Below are 24134 nucleotides of genomic sequence, written 5' to 3'. Positions count from 1 at the left end.
ACAGTCAATTTACCAAGACAAATAAAAGAAAAAAAGAATAAAAGAATAAAATATAAGTATTATACCTAGCTTAGATATTATATTTCTAAAAAAGAACATCATAATTTTTCTAAACACTAAATGCCCTCACCCACTGCCACCACCACCACCACCACCACCACCACCACCACCACCACAGTGCCCACTTTAACCTGATTGGTAATCCTTAACCTAAGGATAGGCTTGTCAACCAGATTAAGAATCACAGGTGTCCAATTAGTTTTTCAGTCTTCACCAAACTCTAAGCCATTAAATTCTGTCAGAGATCAAACGATGTTTTGTTCATATTTTAAGAACTTTTATTGCAATTGGTTAACAAGAAAGATGATATCTTTAGGATTACATGCTGATGCAAGCCAAACTGTTTCTTATTCAAGTTAACCTCATTCTGACACAACTATGCAAACATGTACTTAATTATACACTCTCAGTTAAGCTAAAGGTACTCTTATTTACAGTTGCTATTATAGTTAAAGTATATAACCAGTTTATCCAATTTCATAGTATCTTATTCCTATTTTCTGATGCTGTTCACCTCTAAATATCTCTATTACTAACTAACAATGTTTCTCTTCAAATGTATTGACTAAATAGCTTTCTTCCAGATTTCAAACATCTCCTGGAGTCTTTCATTTTATAATTCAAACCCTGTAGAAGCTCCTGTGATAACAATGTCTCATTAGTCAGTGGGTCGTTGGTTTACTGAAAGATATTACAAATATCAAACCTTCAAGGATGAAATGAGAAAAATTGTATATAGAACTCAAGTACTATTTCTTTGACCTTAAATTCAAGACCCACTATCTTCAATTAACAATTTCTACATAATTTCTAACTGTCATTTCTATCGATTTAACATGATGAACATTGTATAGAATCATGTCAATATGATATTTATTTTGTCTAATGATACATCACGTTGACATTGTTTCAAAAATACTACTACTTATATTTATGGAGTTCCTTTGACTTTTGATTCAGGGAGGCAGCTGGTTTAATTCTAAAATGTCTCACTTCTGTGATTTAAAGCCAGAACTATTCAGTGTTTTACACAAGCTGAATTTCAACTTTGAGTTTAAAAATAAGTGGGATACAATAAAGCTTAAATTCTTCAAATTATTCTGGTAGCATTGTCCTTTCTGTTTGTATTTAGTAGCAATATATACAGGGTCTTGTAGATAAATTGAGACCAATTTTTAGCAGTGACTTAGTGAATTTAATGTTTCATTTTTTGACAAAACCCTACTTGTTTGAAAATCTAATCCTTCTCTTTATTTTTCAGGTAAAAGGCATACTGATTCGACAACAGAAAGTCATGGAACAACAGAATCATTCTACCATTGTTGTTTTGGTGTGTGCCAGGCACATTGCCAATAAAATTGCTATGTTAGTGAAACTTCCAAAAGCAACAGTTTATCATGTGTATAAACAATTTAAAGAAGAGGAAAAGATTGATAGAAAAGAACACAAGACTCAAAGTGATTCCAAACACAATCCAAAGTTTCTTGCTGGCCTCAAATGCTCAATTGAAGCCAACACATCTTGAAAAGAAATGCAATGTGTTCTTTCCCATAGTGTCTAGAGCTGTGAATAGGAACCTTAGCATGACTAGGTATGTTCGATGATGCTGTCACCTCGTAACAGCCAAGGCCAAAGCAATCAGAGCTGAGAGATGCTGAAAGCTTCTGTCATTCATCAAGCATCAAGGTGCATAAAAAACTCTCATGTTTGTGGATGAGAAAAAGTTCACTGTAGATGCTGAGGTGAATCACAGAAATTCTTGAGTGATCGCATACAACCCTTCTGACACCACCCCCACTGTGTTTGAGACTAAGAATCCTGTCTTAGTAATGGTATGTGGAGCTGTGGCAAGTGATGGAAGTATCATGGACCAGCACTTCATTGAGTCTGGCTTTAAGATTGGCATAAAGGAGTATCTGGACATCCTGAAGAACTCTCTGTTACCTTGGATGGAGCACAAGTTTGGGCTTGACAATATGGTACTTATCCAGGATTCTGTACCATACCATGGGTCAAAAGCAACACAGGCTTTCCTTGGTGAGATGCCATTTTTTGTGAGGGCCAACATCTGGCCCAGAAATAGCACAGATCTCAACTTTCTCGATTACTTTTTATGGGGTGTACTTCATGCAAGGACCAATGTTTCACCACACTTGAGTGTCAACAGTTTGAAGACTTGCACCATGTGTGTGACATGCAAAATCAAAAAGGCAGAGGTTGCAGCAGCTGCAAAAAATTTTGTTCTTGTGTGGAGGCAGTAATTGCCCAAAAGAGCAGCCATATTGAGTGGTAAATGTTTCTGTTGTAATAAATGTTACATTAAAATTATATTTGTCTACTACCATTATTTTAGTATTTATAACCACCCTATATATATATATATATATATATATATATATATATATATAACACACACTGTTCCTGTGTTTACATGTTGCTTATAATTTGACTTATTAAACACTTTTATCCAGACTGTCTGTCTCCACCTCGATTTTATCTGCTTTTCCATTCACTGACATGGATTGGATAGACTTTCTGAGGTAGTGTTTTACAGCCAGATGCTTTTCCTGTCTCCAACTCCATTAGAGATACAGTGTACCTATTCTAAAACCTAGGTACATAAATAACAGTAAATATAGTTAGATAAATCCTCATTAATCCGCATTTAACCCCCTTATCACTTAGGGACATAGTGTAGCTATTCTAAAATAGGGATACATAGAAAATAAATTTAAATAATATAGAACCTCATTTGGTAGGTATTTAACTCCCTTGATACTTTTTCAACAAATGCTTACACACTATCTTGTCAAAGATTCTTTTAATTCAACAAAGGAAAAGTACTTTTTATTTTCTATTTAGGCAAACATCTAACTGGAATAATGTGGTGCCTTTAATGCTAAAGTGCATATCCCCTATTTTAATCCTATTTTGCATTTGTTTTACCATCACTCCTAACATAATCATCAAATATGAAATTTCGTCCACTTATTTTGGCGTTGATAATCTCTCGACTTAAAAATATTTTATAGTGTTTAATAAATTTCTAACAAAGGAATTATTATAAATGAGTGTAAGAAATGGGTTTTAAAACTGTCGAAAATGTATATTAGTGCATTATATTTCGCCCTCATTTTGTTGTTGTTGGCAACTGAAGAAAAAGTCAGTTGTTTATACTGTATAATAAATTTATCGGTTTTTTGAATTACATTTTTCATTTATTCTTTATATGCTTGGAATTCGTCTTTTTTTCCCGCCTTTCTTTTCTTGATGCATATATACTTTAAAGTAGACAATCGTATTTCATAATCTGCGAAGATATATAAAGCAAGAAGACAGATTTTTTTTCCAGACGGTTGCGCCCTCTATATAACGTAGAACGGTAAAGCGTGACGTCAACGTCCGGTGACGTCATCAGCAGACATACTTTTACGTAGCTTAAACTGTCTCGGATCAAGCTTCAGGATGTCATATGCATATTTATTTAAGTACATTATTATAGGTGATACAGGTAAGATTTATATATAGTATTTATAGTTTTTACTTTAATATATTTTCTATATAACTTTCATGATAAATTATTTTACGTGCTGAGAATGTTCTGTGTTTTCATGTTGACGAAAGTCGTACACCATTCGTATACCACTTGTCGACGTTTGATATCTTCCCTGACTACTGCCCACGCCTCTTCCCTTTTTCTCTTTTACTGACACTAGCAGCACTGCGAAGATAATATTTTAAAAATATTCACAACTCAATTGTCACCTGTTAGCTATAATACTAATTCCCTCTGTTCCCTATGCCTCAATAGATGTTAATATATATATATATATATGTATACCGTTTATCTTCCATGCATTTTTGTTTGTTTCGTTTCTCGGTGACGTTTTATGTATTTTAATATTTTTTTTTCATCTCTGAAAAATATTACCTAACACTTGTTTGCTTTTTTTCTGTTTATACTTCTGTAATTTAATTACTGTTAAAAAACAAACAAAAAAACCCCTAGTATATTACAATAACTGTTATTATATAATGGAAACGTGACAATTGCATAGTCGCGGTTAGATACTAATGGCCATATTTTTATTGATGAAAAATAAAACGCACCAATTAGTAGTTTGTTACTTGTGATTTATGTATCCCACCTTTTGATTATTTTCAACCCTTTTGTTCCTTTGTTTTCGTTTTATAAATCAAAAACATCTGGATAATATTTATTTTCTCTTTTGATTGTTTTATATTTTTCAATGTTTTATTTGAATAACACAAAGGTAGCTTTTTTATATAAATATCATTTTTATTTCCATGCAATTGAAATTCCTATTACAGTGGAATATTCTACTAGGTTTGGCTAGTCAGGAAAAAAAATCAACATAGTACCTTAATTCCTTTCATTTTCTTTAATTAACTAAAATGATTCATATAATTTTCCTTTGTTGCTATTCAGATTCGATTAGAGTATATTATATTTTTGGTTATTACTTTTTGTCATATTAAATTGCCTCTTACTGATTCTTTTTTTTTTCTTTAACACGGGGCACAGATGTGTGTGTGTATATATATATATATATATGCGCCTTTAAACCCATTCAATAATTCATATTAAAATTCACCAACACGAGACGTGTTTACATTGTGTATTTTACGTATTTGTAGGAATTGTTGAATTCTATATATCTGTTAGTTAATTATTTAAAGGGGTTAGTAAGGTGTATATTTATAAGTATACTGTAGACCATTTAGCCTAATAGGTGTATATTTTGGTATATAGAAAGCGAGATCACTGGTGAAAATATACAATTGTCTAATGTATATGATATATCTCCATGTACTTGTGTGTCTGCGAGTATTTTCAAGTGTATTCCTATTCTAAGAGGCAATCAATATTTACGCTAGGGTTTTAAGCAGTCCCCGCCGTCGGCCAGTTAAACATGACTAAAACTGCGTCCTTGTACTTCGTAATGGGTCCATAAAGAGATTTTCTTTGCTCGTTTTCGGGTCCTTTATATTGAATTTCATAAATATGTCGTTTGTTATTTAGACTGAATCTCTAATATTTTGCTCTCTGGGATGTAAATAATTATCTGAACTCTCATTAAATAAGATAGTACCTTGCAGCTATTTCAGAACGATTTTTGAAAGATATTTATCGGGTGAGATTAATTTTAACAGTATATATATGAACAAATGACCCGCTTTAAAAGACTTGCATAAAAATATTTTCTGGGTGTGACGACCTGCAATGTATATATATATCCTACACAACCATAATGGTTGTCTAGGTTTGAATATTGTTTTTGTATATCAATTGCAACCATTGTAATGAATAAAATTGTTTCTATGATTGACTGTTGTTAATTACTGTCATTAAATATTCTTTGCCTATGTAGAATATAACTGTACCCATTAAGATTATAGTTCTATAAATGTAACTGATCATTCGCTGTCTCTCTTACTCGAACTGCTACTGAATTTCGTTGCCCTATTTCGTGTTTATGGGTGTATTTCACTTAGTTCAAGCTTTGTTCATTAATGCTTTGTGTAATGAGTAAAATAAAATATTGTCAATGATGTCTCTTTGTTACCTTCGGCAGTATATATACTAAAACATTGTCTCCATATTGATGCATTATCGATTTATTTTTAGAAAGTCACAAGATATATATGTATACATGTGTGTGTATGTGTGTATGTATACATATTCATTTAGTTAACATCCTTTTAACTATTTTCAATTGTCAGTGGCCTTTTCGATAGTGTTAAAAATTCATAAGATGAAAGGTAGCGTTATTTGTATCGACTACTACTTCGTTTCTTCATGCATGCCTCTTGCGAGAAACCTCTTAATCGTATTTGTCTTCAATTCTATATGATTTGAGTTGTGAGTGGAGCAAATATCTATGTATGACTAGTACGTGTTCAACCAACAGCTTGTTCAGCTATTAGTGCGTGTGTGTATATAATATAGTTGCTGTGGAAGTTATTTATTACGTTAGGTTCGCAGCTGGCCTGAAAAAATATGGATTCGATTTATTGAATTCATTTGCAAGCCTTGTTTTCTCATCTTTTTCTCTGTATTTTTATTGATGAAATATAGTCTACGTTATAGCAAGCTATAAATAAATAAGAAACTAGTGATATTCTACGTTGGCAAAGAGTAATGCAAGTAATTCAGTGGAATAAATTGTGCCATAAAAAAGCCTAACGTTTCGGGCAGAATCCGTCGTCGGAGAGAAAATACATGAATATTTATTAATTCAATCTTAAGTTGTCATATATATTTGCGACAATCTATTGAGAGAATACACCATATGTCCAATATATTTCGTTAACAATGCAGATTTACCAGTGGTAGTAGTGCTGTTGTATATAATCACTCCTCTTTAGACTAATCTGAGTGACATAGTTCTCTAGTTGCCAATATCCTGACATATTGGTTGTTTACATCTTACTTTCATTTCCAACAACTGTTGGATGCATTATGTGATTATTAATGTAAACCCAAGACGAATGTTATTGAAAATTTTTTAATAAAAATAGTTAAATACTACAAAACCAACATTTTAAAATCTTTCGAACGATTCATATAAAGACTTAATTCTATGTTTCTGAAACCCTTGCAGGCATAATTATTATTACTTCCTATAGCTCATAACTTATATATTGATTTTTAAGTCTGAAAGGCTATTTTTCACATTTTTTCTTTAATTTCCTCAATTTTGCTCATCATCTGCGTAATATTGTCCGACACTTTTAACTAGCTTGTTGTGAATGAGAAATTTAATAATTCAGTTGCTGAATTATAGAATGGTAGTCCGAAATTGTGTTGATTTCAGGAATAATTACAGATCCAATTTCTCTAAGATGTGTGTGTGTATGTACATAGATTGCTGTTAATACTAATCAATTGTACTCTTTTTTTTTTTCTATAGCAAATATGATGATCTCAATTTGATTATGAAACTAAAACTACTTCTTGTTCTGTCGTCTCGTTTCTTAAATATTTCTTAAATTATATATTTCACATTCAATTAATTTAGATAATTCTGTAATATAATTTAATCTTAAGCAGTTGAAAAAAAATTTGATATAATTCATAATCGTCCAGTGATCATGACAACCAGATTTCTACTAAGGTTATTAATGAAATTTATACATTCTACCTGTTAGAAGCAATTACTCCCGATTCTTGCTCCATATGTTTGTGTCTTTGGAATTTCCTTAAGCAAAGCTTTTCACTTGATGATTGTTGCTCATATATTATACTCTCTTGAATTTCACTATTTCACTGGTTTTCCTTATGAATATGTAAGCCATTTGTGTGTTCATGGATGGATTATTCTATGCAAATTTTCACTCTAGAGATTATCGCTATTGATAGGAAAGCAAGCTACATTTTTATCAAATAAAACCTCTTCATGAAGTATTTGAATGAAAAAACAAACAAACACTTATTTAAATGATATTACATCTTGTACCTTTTTATATATTATTTGTAAAAAAATAAATGATAGCACTTTCATTAAATTAATAAAAAAAATTTATATCTTTGTTTAAAATTTTTTATGGTGTAGTCAGAAGGACGGTTCTTGTGACTCTTTTCAGGACAGAAAGGAAGAAGTTATCTGCAAATCAGGGACTTTGCCTGAATTCTTTAAACCACTGATTCTCAACTGGGGTCTATAAAAGATTTTGTTAAATTTTATGTGCAATAAATTTCTTATACTTTTACAACACATTTTTTATGCAGTTCCTAATAATACTTAAATATAAAAAAGAAAAAAAAAACTTTTTTTTTTTTATATACATCGAAAGGCTGTGGTGGTTCAGCAGATTAAAATAGGAATCGAAAGGGTCCATTGGCAAAAAATGGTTGAGAATCACTGCTTTAAGCAGTGGACTCCTCTAAACACACCACAAGGAGTTGGGTGGTGTGAAACCAGATGCTATGTTGAGTCAACTATCCGAAAACATGCCTTCCACGCCTTCATATCAAATTTCTCTCATGGTTTTAGTTTTTAGTTGACCTGAGGCTTATTATAGAAGACATTTACTAAACAATTTTGTTTTAACAAATGCTCTTCCTGAAATAGATCATTTGAGTTATACTGTTTTTCATATGGTTGAATGTAGTAACTAACATGAACATTTCAGTGACAGGCTTGCACATCACATTAAAATCATAATTCAAACAATTTATACTCATTCAGTTCAGGTTAAATAGTTTCTGTAAAATCTTGTTGGAAATTTTGTATATGGATTTCATTTGTAAATGCTTTCATAATAATCACCCAACCATTTGAATAAAGTATCTTGTTTTTGTGAACTGAATTTCACATCAAGTTTTGTGCTATATTTATGTTATGTACCAGTCTATTTAGTTGAAGATAATGCGTTCAGGATGAGAAGTTTTTGTGATAGTGTTGAACTGAATGTGGTGATTGGTTCAGTGGTTTACAGTGCTGAGTTTGAAATGTATAGCTGACATATATCCATGTTTTAATTAATGAAAGAAAAAAATTGTCAACTGGTGGGAAATTCATGTTTAGAAACATTGGTTGATAAATCTAGACTATTTCGTAAAGAAATAGACTGTCAAAGTAGTCTCTATGAATGAGGAAATTTTGCTGCCAGTCATAATTTAAATATCTGCAAAAAAGGTTTGCGTTATGCATTACATTCTACACCTATTTATTGGGATATTAAAATTTTATAGAATGTAAAGGTTAAATAAGCTGAATATAGTTACAATTTGGTCGGATGTTGACATACATTGGTGATGGAAAGTATTATCTAAGTTATTGCAGGTTTACTTATTTTCAGTGGATAGGAACTATATTATATTGGTCATGAATGTTGAGTAATAACTGAAAGAGTGCAACTGTGAATGCAAGCAGCTGAAATGGGGGTTCTTCCAAAGGATCTCTGGAGTAACATTACTCAACAGGTTGCATAGCTCAGCAATTAGTAAGTTTCTTTTGGTTGAGCTGCTACTTCTCTGCATTGAGAGGTCAAAACTCCAATGCTACCGGCATGATTAGAATACTGCAGGGAAGGATCAACTGGTAGGAGACTTAGGGGTTGACAAAGAATGAGACTGTTGGATAATATCCATAATCTCAGTTGGTCAAGCTTGGGAATCCAGCCAGAGAATGTTGCTTCTGATTGGACCCTATGGAAGAGGTACTTGATAAATGCATGGAGTAAGTATATTATTGGTTTGGTTTGGGCTAGTCATCTTATGAAGGTTAGAATTTTTTTTTTTTTTCCTAACTGGTATTAATAGTTACTAAGAGTAATATTAGTTAAATGCAATTAAATATTGTAATATTCTAGTATTTGAAATGTGTTTTTGAAGTAAATATCATTAATTGAACTTGCACCAGGAATGTAGAACTCTGACAAAGCATTTCATAATAAGCTGCTGACACCCTAATTTCCTCCCAGTAATTTTTCTTCTTAAGTACTGATTTCTTTTAATACAAGACTTCAAATTTAGGGGGAAAAGAACAGTTGATTGTATTGACTCTAGTATTTGAAAGCTGGGACAAATACCATAAAGCATTTTGTCTGACACTCTTAGGATTCTGCTAATCCCCAAAATATTACAATCTTATATTCTTCCTTATGAAGGTCTCTGTTTCATTTAATCAACTCATGTTTATAATAAAATATGAACGCTGGGATTAATTTTTCATCAGTGAACAAAGCTTATGTGTTTGTACTAATTTTGAGCAATAATCTTGTATGTAATAAATTGATCTGCTAGTTTTGGGATTTTAAAATTATTGATTTTGATAAGGAAGATTTGTATGAATGGCTTCATTAAAAGTTTAGTTGAAAACTACTTAGTCCTTTCTGCAAATGACATCATGGCCTGTTGAAAAGAAAAATTAAGGGAAACAGTATGTCTGTAACATTTGAACTGTTTTAATACATTCAAGACTGCTTAAAACTCAAATTTATTTGAGAACATTCTGTAAATAATGTTTGTCACGGCTAGAATATGTTTGGATTTCATTTTTTAATTTTTAATGAAGTTTATGCTGGCTTAAATCTCAAACAAATTTAATTTTGAAAATATTCCATTTAAAAATATTTTAAAATTCAGGAATAGATGGCCCTAAAAAACAAATGTCAAAATATTAAAATTCTCATGGAATTTTTTTTATTTCTGTGTGTGGAATATAAGTTGAGGATTCGTCAGTCTGTGGCTTTATAATAGCAAGTTTAGCCGTTTTACTGGCATATTGTTGTATTTCCTTCTGTATTATAAAGCACTAAAAAGGTAGCAAATTGGTAGTCATTAGAGTGTCAGATAAAATGCTTTGAGGTATTTGTTCTAGCTCTCTGTTCTCTAAGGTTAACTTTGCCTTTCATTTTTTTGGGGGGGGGGAGGAACTGGGGTTCAATAAAATACCAGTTCAGGACAATGAATTGGCAGAATTGTTGCAGCAGTAAATGTGATAACTTGCAGTACCTGTTCTCTCTGCATTCTAAGTTCAAATTCCACTTATTACTAGCTTCTTCATTGTGGGAAACAGAGCCTTTCAGATCTGGCTAATGGTAATAAGCCTCCTATGTTAGACAACAGAATATGTTAATTGGAGCTACAATTAAAAAGTAGGATAAATTCTAGAACAGTTGCTAATGCTTCATCCTGAGTTTTGGTGACCAGGTCATAAATATACAATAAAACTATAATAATGCAGCCATATTCATTTCAGCACATGATCTCAGGTCAAACCTCTTGTCAAATAAGGTTTGTTAGTAGAATATCAATAGACTTTCTTAAGCACTTTTGCTCTTTAAACTTTTTTAAGATACATAAACTTCTCAATTTCGCACCTGTGTGCTACTTGTTTCTGTTTAAAAAAGTCATTCAGATTTCCAATCTCATCCCAGTTTTGTTTTTTTAAAAATAATTTTTTTTAAAGATATCTTTGTAATAACTACTCTTATCTTTTAATATCTATGCATTTATTTTCCAAGAAAAACAGACTTGTACATTTATATTCTATAAATACAATAATAAATTTTGATTGCTTTTTCTTATAAATTTCTCACAATTTCTAGAATGTTTTTCTGGATTGAAATCTCTTCCCTTATATGACATTATTGATCTTTTGGACATCTGATATCATGTAATAAATCTATAAATTCTCAGGTTGTATTATACAATCAATACAACATACAACCCTTTTGATACCAACTTGTCCAAGATTGCCTCTGATTCTATCATACAAGCTTCCTGTTTAAATTAAAACCTTCCATCAGTTTTTTGTAATTTATAGCCTTTGTGTGTGGCAAATGTGCAGGTACAATAAACACTAAAAATGTACAGAAAATAGACTCCCTCAAATGCTTGGGGGATCCTTAGAAGTAGTAGATAGCTTCTGTTACCTAGGTGACCAAGTTAGCAGTAGAGAAAGTTCTGAAAGCATAGTTGCTAGAGTAAGAGATGGGCTAGGCAAAAATCAGTTACTATCTTTGTTAGTAACAAAGGGCCTCTCCCTCAGAGTGAAAGGCAGATTGTATGATGCTTGTGTATGCTACATGGCAGTGAAACATGAGCTATGACTACAGAGGACATGTGAAGGCTTGAAAAAATTAAGCCAGCAAGCTCTGCTGGATGGGTAATGTCAGTGTGCACACACAACAGTGTAAATGATTTAACAGGAAAACTGGGTATAAGAGGCATCAGATGTGTGCAAGAGAGAATACTCTGCTGGTATGGTCATGTATTGTGTATGGATGAGGACAGCTGCTTAAAGAAGTACTGATTTCTAATTGTGGAGGGAAGACCTGGGACAGTGTGATGAGAAAGCAGCTTCAAATGCTGGGTCTCACTGAGGAGATGACAAGGAACTGAAAGTTGTGGCAATTTGTTGTACGTGAGAAGATACATTAAGCTAAGTAATATTGTGGCGATCCATGCATACAAGCATGCACCTACTCCCTCTCCCAACTGAGAGGTCTTTGAGTTGCAAGTGTTAGTACCATGTAAAATGCACCCATGCTGGTGCCTCATAAAAAGCACCTGGCACACTGTAATACCATACCAAAACAGACAGGGCCTGGACAGCTCTCCAGCTCTTGTCAGACTGTCCAACTCATGCAAGCATGGAAAATAAACATTAAACGATGGTGATGTTCCAAACACCAACTTGAGTTATTTTACTAAATTCTGCTTTTTTTAAATTGATTTAAACAAAGCAGTGTATTTCAACAGAAATATGGTAACAGAAGGGTTAACTATATGGTTGGTTGTAGAATTCTAAAATTCAAACATAAATTTTAAAATCTCAGGTTTTGATTTCTGAAAAATCAAATGAAATTGTGGGGGAAGTACCCATATATACTCCTCTCTCTTCCTCACACATTTTTCTGCCTTCATTGTAATGAAATTATTATGATTTTTTTTTGTTTGTTTTATCTTTCTATTGTATCTTGATAGTAACCAAGTTCTTTACTTCACTAGGTGTTGGTAAATCCTGTCTGCTGCTGCAGTTTACTGATAAGAGATTTCAGCCTGTACATGATTTAACCATAGGTTGGTATATATTTTTTATTCATTTTTGTCTTGAATCATTAAAATTGTTGTTAAATCTTAAATTATGAGTGAAATTAGTGAAAATATTATGTTATAAAAAAAAATCTTGTCTTGTAGTTTGGGGAAAATCTATGAAGAGGTTCTGATAATACATCAATAGAAACTGAGCTTAAAAATAAAGAATACTAGCACAAAATATGGTTTGATCTCTTTACAACCATATTTCTAGTGGAATAACTATGTATTTTCCAATTTTGATAATAATCAAGAGTTTGGAGGGATTTGGTAAAATAATTTTATTATAGAGCTGGTGTTTGGAACATCATTATCATCATTTAATGTCTGTTTTCCATGCTGGTTTGGGTTGGATGGTTTGACAGGAGCTGGCAAGTCTGTTGTGACATGGTTTTATAGCTAGATGCTCTTGCACCCTTGCAAACTTACTTGCACAAAATGTGTCCCTGTTAAATCTCTTCCTCACAACATATTCGAACAACTCTTCCCTCTATTTGTGTCCACTCACTGCATTCCTTCTCTTCCATTCCCTTTTCACACTCTTTTGAACTTACCCACCCATTCACCCTAATCTTTTATTCCTCTTCACTTACATACACTACTTTACAGAGTATACCGAATGCTTTTTACATGGCACCAGCACCAGTGAGGTCACCAGGTAACTTACAAGACAAAACTCTTCAACTGAGGTAGGAGTAGTATTAAGGGAGGTGGCATTGTGTTGGCCGTGCATTAAAGGAGATACATGGCTACCTCAGTCAGAGATAGAGAGTGTGTGTGGGTGAGGATAAGTGAAGAGGAATCAAGGATTAGATAGGGTGAATGGGTGGGTAAGTTTGCAAGATTGTGGAAGAGAGGGAATGCAGTGAGCAGACACAAATTGAGGGAGGGGCTGTTAGGAGAATATGTTGTGAGAAACAGATTTAACAGGGACACATTTTGTGCAAGTAGGTTTGCAAGGATGCAAAGGGAGAGTGGGAGATATAGGGGAAAATACTTCTAAAGCTTGTATTTGAAAATTTACTAGAATTGTCACAGGTAATAAAGGTTTGTTATATTTTAATCAAATTTGACATTTAAGAGCAATACCTTTTATTCATGATTGAGGTCTGTTTTTAACCTGAAATTGTATGCTTTTCAAATATTTGTACATCTTGGATTTTTTTTACAATCCAAAGACCAATGTTTTGGATTAAAAAGTGAAATCAATGAAAAGCTTGAAACTGAATTAATACTTAATGAGTAAACTTGTGAATGTAGACTTTCTGACATAAAATAATTTGTGTGGAAATTGTAGTGTAGCTCAATCTTTTGAGAAGCAGACACAGTACTTAATTTTAGACAGAATGAACACATCTTGTAAGCCTAGTTTAAGATTATTAGAAGTGGAAGTGATTATGTTGAACAATGAAGGAAGGTTTCTCAATGAAGTTTAGCTTTTTATAAATAATCTTGAATGCTTTGCTAGCAATGATTGAAAAAGTATCTTATTGGTAATAAATAAATTCATTCCAGTCATAATTTATTTAGTCTTAAAATGTTTCTAATTATTTCTATTCTATTTTAACTCAAAATTATCAAACCACTTCCATTAATGAATAGACTTACAGATACTTTGTTAATCAACGTTTTGCTGACTATCCATTTGTTTGAGAACTGTGGGTAAGATCTTTTAGTATGATTTAAATCTGTATCTTATTTGAATTTTATTCTGTAACCTATTTTCCAAAAAACAGTTAATAATTTGATGATACCAAAATCAATTATCCTATTAGCTTAACTAATGCTTGCCTGAAGAATGTTTTATATAATTTTTTAGAAAGGTGAATACATACTATTTTAGATGATTTATATTTGGTAAACATTACATTACTGATGTTTATGGTAGCCAGAGATCTAGGGAAGATAGTATTCAAATTGGCAGCTAGCCAATTTGAACATAGCAGTAGTCACCAACTTAGTGATAGTTGAGTATCTCCAAAATAATGGTATTTTATTAATTGCCATAAACATACCCAACATCATGGGACATTGAAATTCTTTCATTTTGAGGTTAATAGTAAATTATTTTGTATTTGTTTACTTAGTATTTTACTTGATTAAATTGCATTTATTGAAATTTAAAATCTGATAACCTCTATAAATATGAAAAATAACTAGTGAAGTTCAACTTCACTTCTTAGATTATAGTTAAATATTTTCTAGCTTTAAGGATTTTTTAATGAGTATAACTGATTCCCTTCCAATATGTTACAAATAATTATTTCATTAAAATAGGGAACTGGAAAGTAAAGTTGATTTTGGTATGGTTTAAACTCAAATGTTGACATTTGTTATCAGAAAACATCTAGTCTAGAGTTTGGCATGTTGTGCACACTCCGATGATTTATGTACCTTTAACTTATTGTCAAATCTGGTAATCAGAAGAAAATAACATTTGCAAATTTGAATAATTCTGTATGCTTTCATGTGCTGTAGAAGATAGGAAATTCTGACCTTATAGGCAGAGCTTTTTATTGGAAAATTTTTATCTACTCAGACCACCATTAGTCTCCATTGTTAGATTCATTATCATTATTGTTCTAATGTAAACTTTTTTATGCTTGCATAGGTTAGACAGAATTTATTGAGGTAAATTTTCTATGGCTGGATGCCTTTCCTGTTGCCAGTCCTCACTTGTTTCCAAATAAATTAATATTTCACCATGACCAGACTTGTTTTTAGAGAAAAATGGAAACAAACAACCCCACTTGTATGACAACAATGCTTGTTTTCAACTGTGTGATATCCAGATCAGAAGAAACACACACATGCGTGCACAAACAAACGACAGGCTTCTTTCAGTTTTTGTTTGTCAAATTCACTCATAAAACTTTGATTGACACTCTGGGCTATTGTTAATACTTTCCCAAGGTGCTATGCAGTGGGACTGATCATGAAACTATATGGCTGGGAAGTAAACTACTTAATCATACAGCCATGCCTGCATCATATGTCTTTTACATAAACAATAAGTCTGTTTCATATGACCTGCTTCTTATTCTCAAGTTATACAGAAGAAACATGTACAAATTTAAACGGTGACTGAGTCTTCTTTAGATCCATGTTAATGTATCAAAGGAAAATCTCACTGAAATATATGACTGGCTAAAATATGTCAGCTGATTAATGAAGAATTTATTAGCAATGGAGTTAATCAGCACTAGAAAATTCAGATGGCAGCATTCTTTCAAAGTCTCTATACAGCTTAATTGGATGAGTTCCATCCTCACTGAACTAGTTAACCTGTTAAAATCTAATTTAGCTATCTTGAAGCTCAGAAGCATGCAGCTGTCTGCTTTGTCTTAAGAAAGGTTATATCTCTGACTGTCATCTCATACTGGTTCTGATCTCATTGAAAATTTCCTCATAGATGTAATTTTTCATGACAACTATGAATAGTAGAGCTGTATTTTGATGAAATTTATAATAGTTATGAACCTTTTTAAAGATTGAAATGAAATTTTGTAATATTAGCCAATCAGTTTCATCCCAGATAAAATCCATTATTCTGAAAGGCAAGATCTGTGTTTAATGATGGAATTGAGAAAGTATAGGAATTTTTCTAAGATTCCATTAAAGTGTTGCAAAATCTTTTATTTGAGTTTAGTTAATAAACCTTTTTCTCTCAGGTGTGGAATTTGGTGCTCGAATGATTACAATTGATGGAAAACAAATAAAATTACAGATTTGGGATACTGTAAGTTTATATTCTTCTATTCAAATTTAAACAAATTCAAAAGAAAACATTAATGAATTAATAATTATGATTATACTTGTCTTTGTATTAATTGTTCCTTTTTTCCTGTTTAATTATGCTTATGATTCTTATTCATATGATTCTTTTGATATATTTTTGTTGTAAAGCACTAGATAAAAATTAATCATTTTTCAATGTTAAAGACTTGATATAATATTTTTAAGAATGTCAACTTGTTTTAACACACTATCTCAAAGATAGTGTCTCAGTAGTGACAATTATTTTGTACTATATTGTTATATGGGAGTAAAGGAGAAAATGGCAAAAATAATTAAAGTAAGGGTAGATGAAAGCAGATGGGTTGAAAATCGTTAAAAAAGTTTCTTTGTTGGCTAAAAACTTAGTTGTTTAGCCTTGATTGATCCAACTTATGAAAACTTCTAGTCATGATTATATAACTCTTTGTATATTATTCTTTAATGTATCCTTCCTTTTTGAAGGGAGTAGGGTATAATTTGATTGCACTTGGGCTGCTATTTCTAGTAGATTGATTGACCATATAGTGGATCCTGTTAGTTGTTTAGCTTCAGATTTTTTTTGGATGTTAGAGCATTATTTGAGAAAGATGTGGCTGGTATTTGTAGCATCCTCAGTTCAAAGTTAATGGAAAGATAATTTGGGGTCAATAGTGAAAAATACAATTTATTCTTTTATGTTTCAGCCTTGAGGCTGTGACACCGCTATTGTAATCACCTTTAAATTGGCCAGTTCAATGGGTTTAGCTTTTGACGGAGGGAGTTCAATATTGCTGCCCTCTTTTGAGTTTCCTGCCTTGATATTGGTTTATCTGGGATCTTAGATAGTAAGAGGTCCAGTTTCTTGAAAACATCTACTCCCACTCCATGGAGGTCCCTCAGATGTTTTGGCAAAGAGTTAAGTAGCTGTGAGCCTTTGAATTCCAAGCTATTGCAGTACATGGTCCTCATCCTAGATGAGACAGCTGAGACTTTTGGAACAGTGCAGTGACGTCTATTTCAAGGTCTGGTATAACTCACGATTACAAAGTTTGGTGCCAGCCCCTTCAGTATCTATCACTGTGTATCTCTCCTGTCTTCGCTCCAGGGAGTAGTTGTAACTCTTTTAGTCTTTCCGAGTAGCTCAGCTGTTCCATTGATGCAATTTTCCTCATGTAGTATTGCTGAACCGCCTTGAGTTCTGCTATTAATCCTACAATGTAGGGTGACCATAGTTGAGAGCAGTAGTCCAGACAGCTAAGGACAAATGTCTTCCATAGGACCACCATAGTTTCCTGGTCCCTTGTTCTGAAGGTTCTCAGAATCAATCTGGCAATTCACCTGCACACTATCACCATCTTGGTGACATGCATGTGAAACGAGGCATCGTTGCTCATATAAATCCCAAGATCATGCACTGTATGTGATTCTAGGATTTCCACTCCTTTTGGTCCAAAGTATTGTTGTTGTGACTTCTGAGCACTAATTAGCTGGTAGCGGAATGCTTGGAATTTGTCTGCATTAAATTGCATGTTGTTGTCCTTAGCCCATTTATATATGGCATCTAGGTCTTTCTGTAGAAGATTAGCATCAGAAGGTTCCTTGACTGCTTGTACTACTTTTGTGTCGTTGGCATAGCTAGTAAGTATGGCTATCTGTGTAACTGATGATTTGTCCGAAAGAGTCACCATGAACAGTAGTGGCCCTAATACAGTTCCCTGAGGCACTCCACTTTCTATTAATGTCTCTGTGGAGAGGGCTCCATTGTCTGCTACAGCTCCCAAAATAGAAAGCTTTGGTTTATGAGTGTAATGTTGTTGAAAACTCTTTTTATATAAAAAATATGTAATACCTATTTGTTCCACCCCCATTTCAAAAATACTGAAAACTGACATATAACCCCCTTGTCCAATACTGTCTCTGCTAGTCTCTCTCTCATACCATTCTCTCAATAATAAACCTGTGTATCTCTAATAAGATCTGTTTTTGACCCTAATAAACCATCTAAATTGTTCAGGCATGGCAAGAAGATCAATCCATGCTTTCACCATTACTATTTCGTTTTGCTCTCTCTTCATGCTAATTCCGGACTTTGTTTCCCTTTTCCATTCCTCTCTTCTTTCCACTACTATCCTTCCGTAACAATAAAGCTGTTCCGTCGATCAAATTAGCTAAAAGTTTTCATTTTATATATATTATTCTATTCTTGTATGCATGTGTTTTGTCACATTCACCGATAATTGAAGTTAGTGGGGGAAAAAATAAATGATAGATTCCTGATGTCAATATAATACAAACAAAGTATACATCAGCATCATTCTAAAATCCACTTTTCCTTGCTTGAAATGATCATATGGAATTTGTTGAGGCAGATTTTCTGCAGCCAGATGCACTTTCTGTTGCTAATCCTAATCTGTTTCCTAACAAAGTAATAACCTCCTAGTCCATAAAGCAATGACCAGCCTAGAAATGCTTTCATGGTTGACTGCAAGCAAAGGACACTGCCTATATTGATATTAAGCCTCATGTTTACAGTCTTCTTTTAGCTCCTAAAATCTATTTCCATAATTCTGCCTCACTAGTCATTTCTGGTCTGTCATACACAAGCTATGCCAACATTTTCCATATATTTTCAATTAAGTTCAAGTCTGGACTTCTTGTTGGCTATTCCAGTAGACTTATTTTCATGTTTTGCATACATTCCTTGGTTTGTCTTCATGGTTTCTCAACCATCACCATATCTTGGCTTTCTCAGAAAGGTACCAAAGGTTGGTAAGACGCTTCTTCAATAGGAAAATATTATCCAGTTGCCACAAAGTTTACTCCTTTCTCACCTAAAATTGGCTCAATGCACTTGTCTCTTCTCTTCCACTGTTTTGATACCCTTATCCTAATCCCCTATTAAGCACTTGAATTGAATTCTTCTTCCTCAGAAATTTGTCATTCTAGAACCCTCTTCCTATCTAACAATGTGTAAGTTTGGTTTTAATATATTCAACAGGTTTGTCAAAATATTATATTTATTCACTGCTGAAGTTTTTGGCATAAAGCTTTTTACTTTTGTAAATGTTTTACTCTTGAAGCAACTTCATGAAACTTCCAAATTCGTTTTCATAAGCTTTTCTGTTTGCATAGGTAGAAGTCTAGCAAATGTGATCAAGCTTGTTCCATTATGGATATCTTACTTTACTGTGTATTAGCCATTCTGTTATTCTCATATTCTGGTAACTTATATAATGCAGTAGTGTTATTTGACTTGTTTTAATAGTTTAGTATTCATTTACAAATATTTTGGGCACTGGGTATGTTTGACTATCACCCATACTTCAAAAAAAAAAAAAATGAATACACAAGAGAATTTTAAAAAGTTAAGTTTAAATTTAATAACCCTTCTATAACTAATTTTCTTTACAGGATACTTGGGAATTTGAATGGTTTTAGTCTATCCAATTTTGTTGTATGTTGTCAGTGAATAACAACACAGCTGGTCATAATATTGAAATACTAGCGTGTTCAAAGTACTGGCAACTTAAATTAGGTTGAAATTGAGAATAAATTTAAACAGAAAATAGCACGCAGATGAGTACTAATAAACATTGGTGGAGAAAATAAATTGGTGTGGAATTTTCTTATTCTCCCCATCACTTTTTGTTTCCCTAATTGGAAAACATCAATATATGTATTACTGTATGGTCTTAGTGGCAGAAATGGTAGAATGTCAGGCTAAACGCCTAAGAGTGTGTAGTTTAAATCTTCTATGTTCAGGTTCAAACCTCTCTGGGATTGATAAAATAACCACCAGGTATATAATGGTATCAATTCAGTTGATAGTATACTTTTACTACAAGTTTCTAAGAAATCATATTTGCAGTTTACAGTGATTCAAAATTAAGTTCCATATTTTAAATATCTTTATTGTAGTACAAATTATCGAGGTTTTATTTTATTCTAGACAGAACTTTTCAGATTGAACTTTATGCATTGATCTTCTAAAACAGATGGCAAGCAGAAACAATCAGTAAAAGAAAAAAAAAAATTGAGCAAAAGGATACTTGTATGCACATGTTTGTGAATATACTTGTTTTTAAAAAACTTTTTGCTTTACATTCAAATAAAGGAATTCCAAGCTAAGAAAAAAATGTCACATTACTGGAATTAAGACTGCAACAAATGTGTAGTCACGTGCTAGACTTTTGAAGTCTTACTATCAATTTGAATTTGTAAAAACACCTGTTACATTTATTTATTTTTTCTTCAAAATCCAGCTTGTCATGAATCTTGTTGAAGCAAAAACTAAATGCACAAATAAAAATGGATACAATTGTGATAGAGTTGTTGCAGATTTTGAAGCCATTAGCCTCTTTTTTTTTTCATTTTTTTCATCATTAACTTTCTGTTGGTCTTTACATCTAACTTTCACATCACATCTCTTTTTTTTCTTTCTTTCTCCGGTGACTATTCTATCTGTTGTCTACACTTAGTAGACATTTTATAGGAGTGTCCCATCAATATTCTTTGTATTAGAAGAGCAGATTTATGTACAATTGTATTATTTCTATATATTCACATGAGTCACTTGACTGTTCATAGGGTAGATGTCAATAGATGATTAATTCTATTGACTTATGAATTAAGTTTATTCTCTTGTTCTCTTAAGAACATTAGTGACACAAGTGATTTGAGTCTAACTGGAAATTAAAATTGGTTTATGGATTCACTGAGAACTACACATCATTCTTAAGACAACAACTGGATTTCAAGTGTTGTATAAATGTCTAGATCATAATCATTGACAAAGTTTTCTATGTCCTCTTTTTCATGCTCACATGGGTTGCACAGAGTTTGTTGAGGCAGATTTTCTGTAAGCTGGATGCCCTGCTTGTTGCCAACCCTCACCTGTTTCGAAGTAAAGTAATATTTCCCCATGACCAATATTTCTCTCTCTTTCTCTTTCTCTCTCTCTTTCTCTCTCTCTCTCTCATATCAATTACAACTGATCTTACCCATCAGTTTTGTACTGAGTGCTAAAACTTGATGTTATATAACAGCACAGTCAAATAATACTGCATGCTTTTCAAAAATAGCAGGTATGGCAGAAAAAATATGTGACCAGGTCCATCATCTGCAGTGGCAGCCACCTCATGTAGAACTTGTTGGAAGGCATTGAGATATTTTTTGAATGTCCTAGGTTATGGTGGGAATAAGATGTATTCTATGGTGGGAATATGTATCTGAGGTGAGTCTTTGACAACTATGTAGATCAGACTGTCAAGGATAACAACTGTCATGTGCAATCTGTTGCAATATACCATGCAATGTGTGAGAGCGTGTAAGTTGTCTAAGGATCCATACATTAGAAAAAAGATGCACTTGTATGTTTGTCAGTGGGTTTGTTAATCTCAATATACAATATTATAAATCCATTATAGCTGATCTAACCAATCAGTTTCACACTAGGTACTAAATCAGATGTTATATAACAGCATGGTTAAGTAATACATTTGCTCTTCAGAGACAGCAGGTATGGAAAAAAATAATAAAATTTTTCTTTTTCCATACCTGTTATCTCTGAAAAGCAAATGGTATTACTCAACCATGCTGTTATGTAACATCTAATTTTAGTACCCAGTGCAAAATTGATTGGTAAGATTGGTTGTAATGGTTATATCTACATTTTTGTATCTGGTTTGCAAGATTCTTTATGTGAATTTGTGTGTTGAAATAAATTTAGTTGTCTAGTGAGAGTCATTATGCCAATATTATTAACACATGCACTGTCTCAGTTCCACTCCTTTAATATTAGACAATTTGTTAAATATCCAATTAACTAATCAACTGTTTATTTAACTTGGTTAAACAGTAAGTCGTTTCTTAGGCAACACACAAACACACTCTCTCTCTCTCTGATATTAGTTAACCTGATATGAACCGGCTATGGCATTTCAAGACTCTTTGTACAATTTTTTATTTTTTTATTGATTTTTTTTTTAATGATACACTTTGTATATACACACCCATGTATCATATATCTAATTTTTGTATAACATGCACTGTTTCTAGATTGTTACCCCTAAAAATTAAGGGTGCTCATTATATGCAAGAACTAGATATTACTCCTTATTCCACGGTCATATTCAGAATGGCAAAAGTTATATCTATTGTCCAAGCTAACAAATGTGTAATAAAGAATTTAACTTGATATTACAATGTTACATTTTTCTATGGTAAGTGATAGTACATTAAAGGTTCATGTTTCACAAGAACAGCGTGCCCCTAAGATTGGATTGCTCTGTCATTTACTATCTGAAACACTTCAGAATGATTCAGATGAAAATAACAAAGGCTATGTAGTTTCTGTTTAAATGCTGTTATAAACCTCAACCTGTGCATTATATGCTGTTACAAGAAGAAAGGTGTTAAAAGTTTTGTTTCAACTACTGTAATAGCTGTTGGAACTTTCCAAAAGCATTCTTGCTGTGACTATCCAGTCAATATATCATTTAATATATTCAAACTGTTTGTCATCATCATCATTTTCGTTTAATGTCCGTTTTCCATGCTAGCATGGGTTGGACAGTTCAACTGGGGTCTTGGAAGCTGGATACCCTTTCTAACGCCAACCACACCGTGAGTGTAGTGGGTACTTTTTACGTGTCACCAGCACAGAAGCCAGGGGTGGCTGGCAACAGTCGCAATCGGAAGCCAGTCAAGGCGGCGCTGGCATTGGCCACGTTCAGATGGTACTTTTTACGTGCCACCAGCATGGGTATCACAATTACAATTTCCAGTTGATTTTTATTTTGATGTTGATGTACTTGACTCAAGGTCTCCTCAAGCACAGCAGGTTGCCCCACGATCCAAGCTACTTGAATGGGCTGGGGCTGGTTATGTGAAGCTGGTGTAGGATACGCCGTGAACTCACTTTATTTGTCGGGTCTTCGCAGTCACAACATGTCTCCATAGGTCTCGGTCTTTCGTCATTGCTTCTGTGAGGCCCTATATTCGAAGGTCATGCTTGACCACCTCATCCCATGTCTTCTTGGGTCTACCTCTACCCCGGATTCCTTCAACTGTTTAGGAGTGGCACTTCTTCACACATCTCTCCTCATCCATCTGTAGTACATGACCATACCAGCGCAAACGTTTCTCTTGCACGCCGCATCCGATGCTTCTTATGTCCAACATTTCTCTCAGGGTGCTTACACTCTGTCGTGTGTGCACACTGACATTACACATTCAGCGGATCATGCTAGCTTCATTTCTTTCGAGCCTACGCATGTCCTCTGCAGTCACGGCCGATGTTTCATTGCCGTGAAGCATGGCAGTTCGCACACATATATTGTGCAATCTACTTTTCACTCTGAGCAAAAGACCCTTTGTCACCAGTAAGGGTAGACGTTTTCTAAACTTTGCCCAGGCTATTCTTATTCTAGTGGTAACACTGTCTGAGCATTCACCCCCACTACTAACTTGGTCACCTAGGTAGTGGAAGCTATCAACTACTTCTAGTTTCTTCCCCTGGAGTGTGATGTTTAATATACATACATATTTTTAATGTAAAGATATTTCATTTTATTAAATGATTTTAGTGTTATAGTAAACAATGTATTGTGTAATATTCTAAATGTCTTGTGTTCAAAATAAATATAAAAACTTTTTAAGTCTCACTTCACATGTATTCTTGTGAGAAATACTTAAAACTGAAGAGTGTCATTATAATAAAAAAAAAAAGATCCTAAATTTGCTATCC

At 33.1% G+C, this 24134-nt stretch overlaps 1 protein-coding gene across 1 annotated transcript in view; it reads left to right on the top strand.

Annotated features, from left to right (window-relative positions):
- Window positions 1–3415: 3415 nt before the first annotated feature.
- The window catches only part of LOC106881148 (ras-related protein Rab-2), a 32616-nt gene continuing 11897 nt past the window's right edge, over window positions 3416–24134 (top strand). Inside the window, exons 1-3 of the mRNA XM_014931431.2 lie at window positions 3416–3571; window positions 12545–12616; window positions 16303–16370. Coding sequence (XP_014786917.1) covers window positions 3526–3571; window positions 12545–12616; window positions 16303–16370 — 186 coding nt within the window. The 5' untranslated portion in view covers window positions 3416–3525. The remainder of the gene's footprint in view (window positions 3572–12544; window positions 12617–16302; window positions 16371–24134) is intronic.

Source organism: Octopus bimaculoides, chromosome 4 (assembly GCF_001194135.2).
Source record: "Octopus bimaculoides isolate UCB-OBI-ISO-001 chromosome 4, ASM119413v2, whole genome shotgun sequence".
Lineage (NCBI taxonomy): Eukaryota > Metazoa > Mollusca > Cephalopoda > Octopoda > Octopodidae > Octopus > Octopus bimaculoides.
The sequence above is the reverse complement of the archived record's forward strand: the minus strand, read 5'-3'. Positions and strand labels throughout refer to the sequence as shown.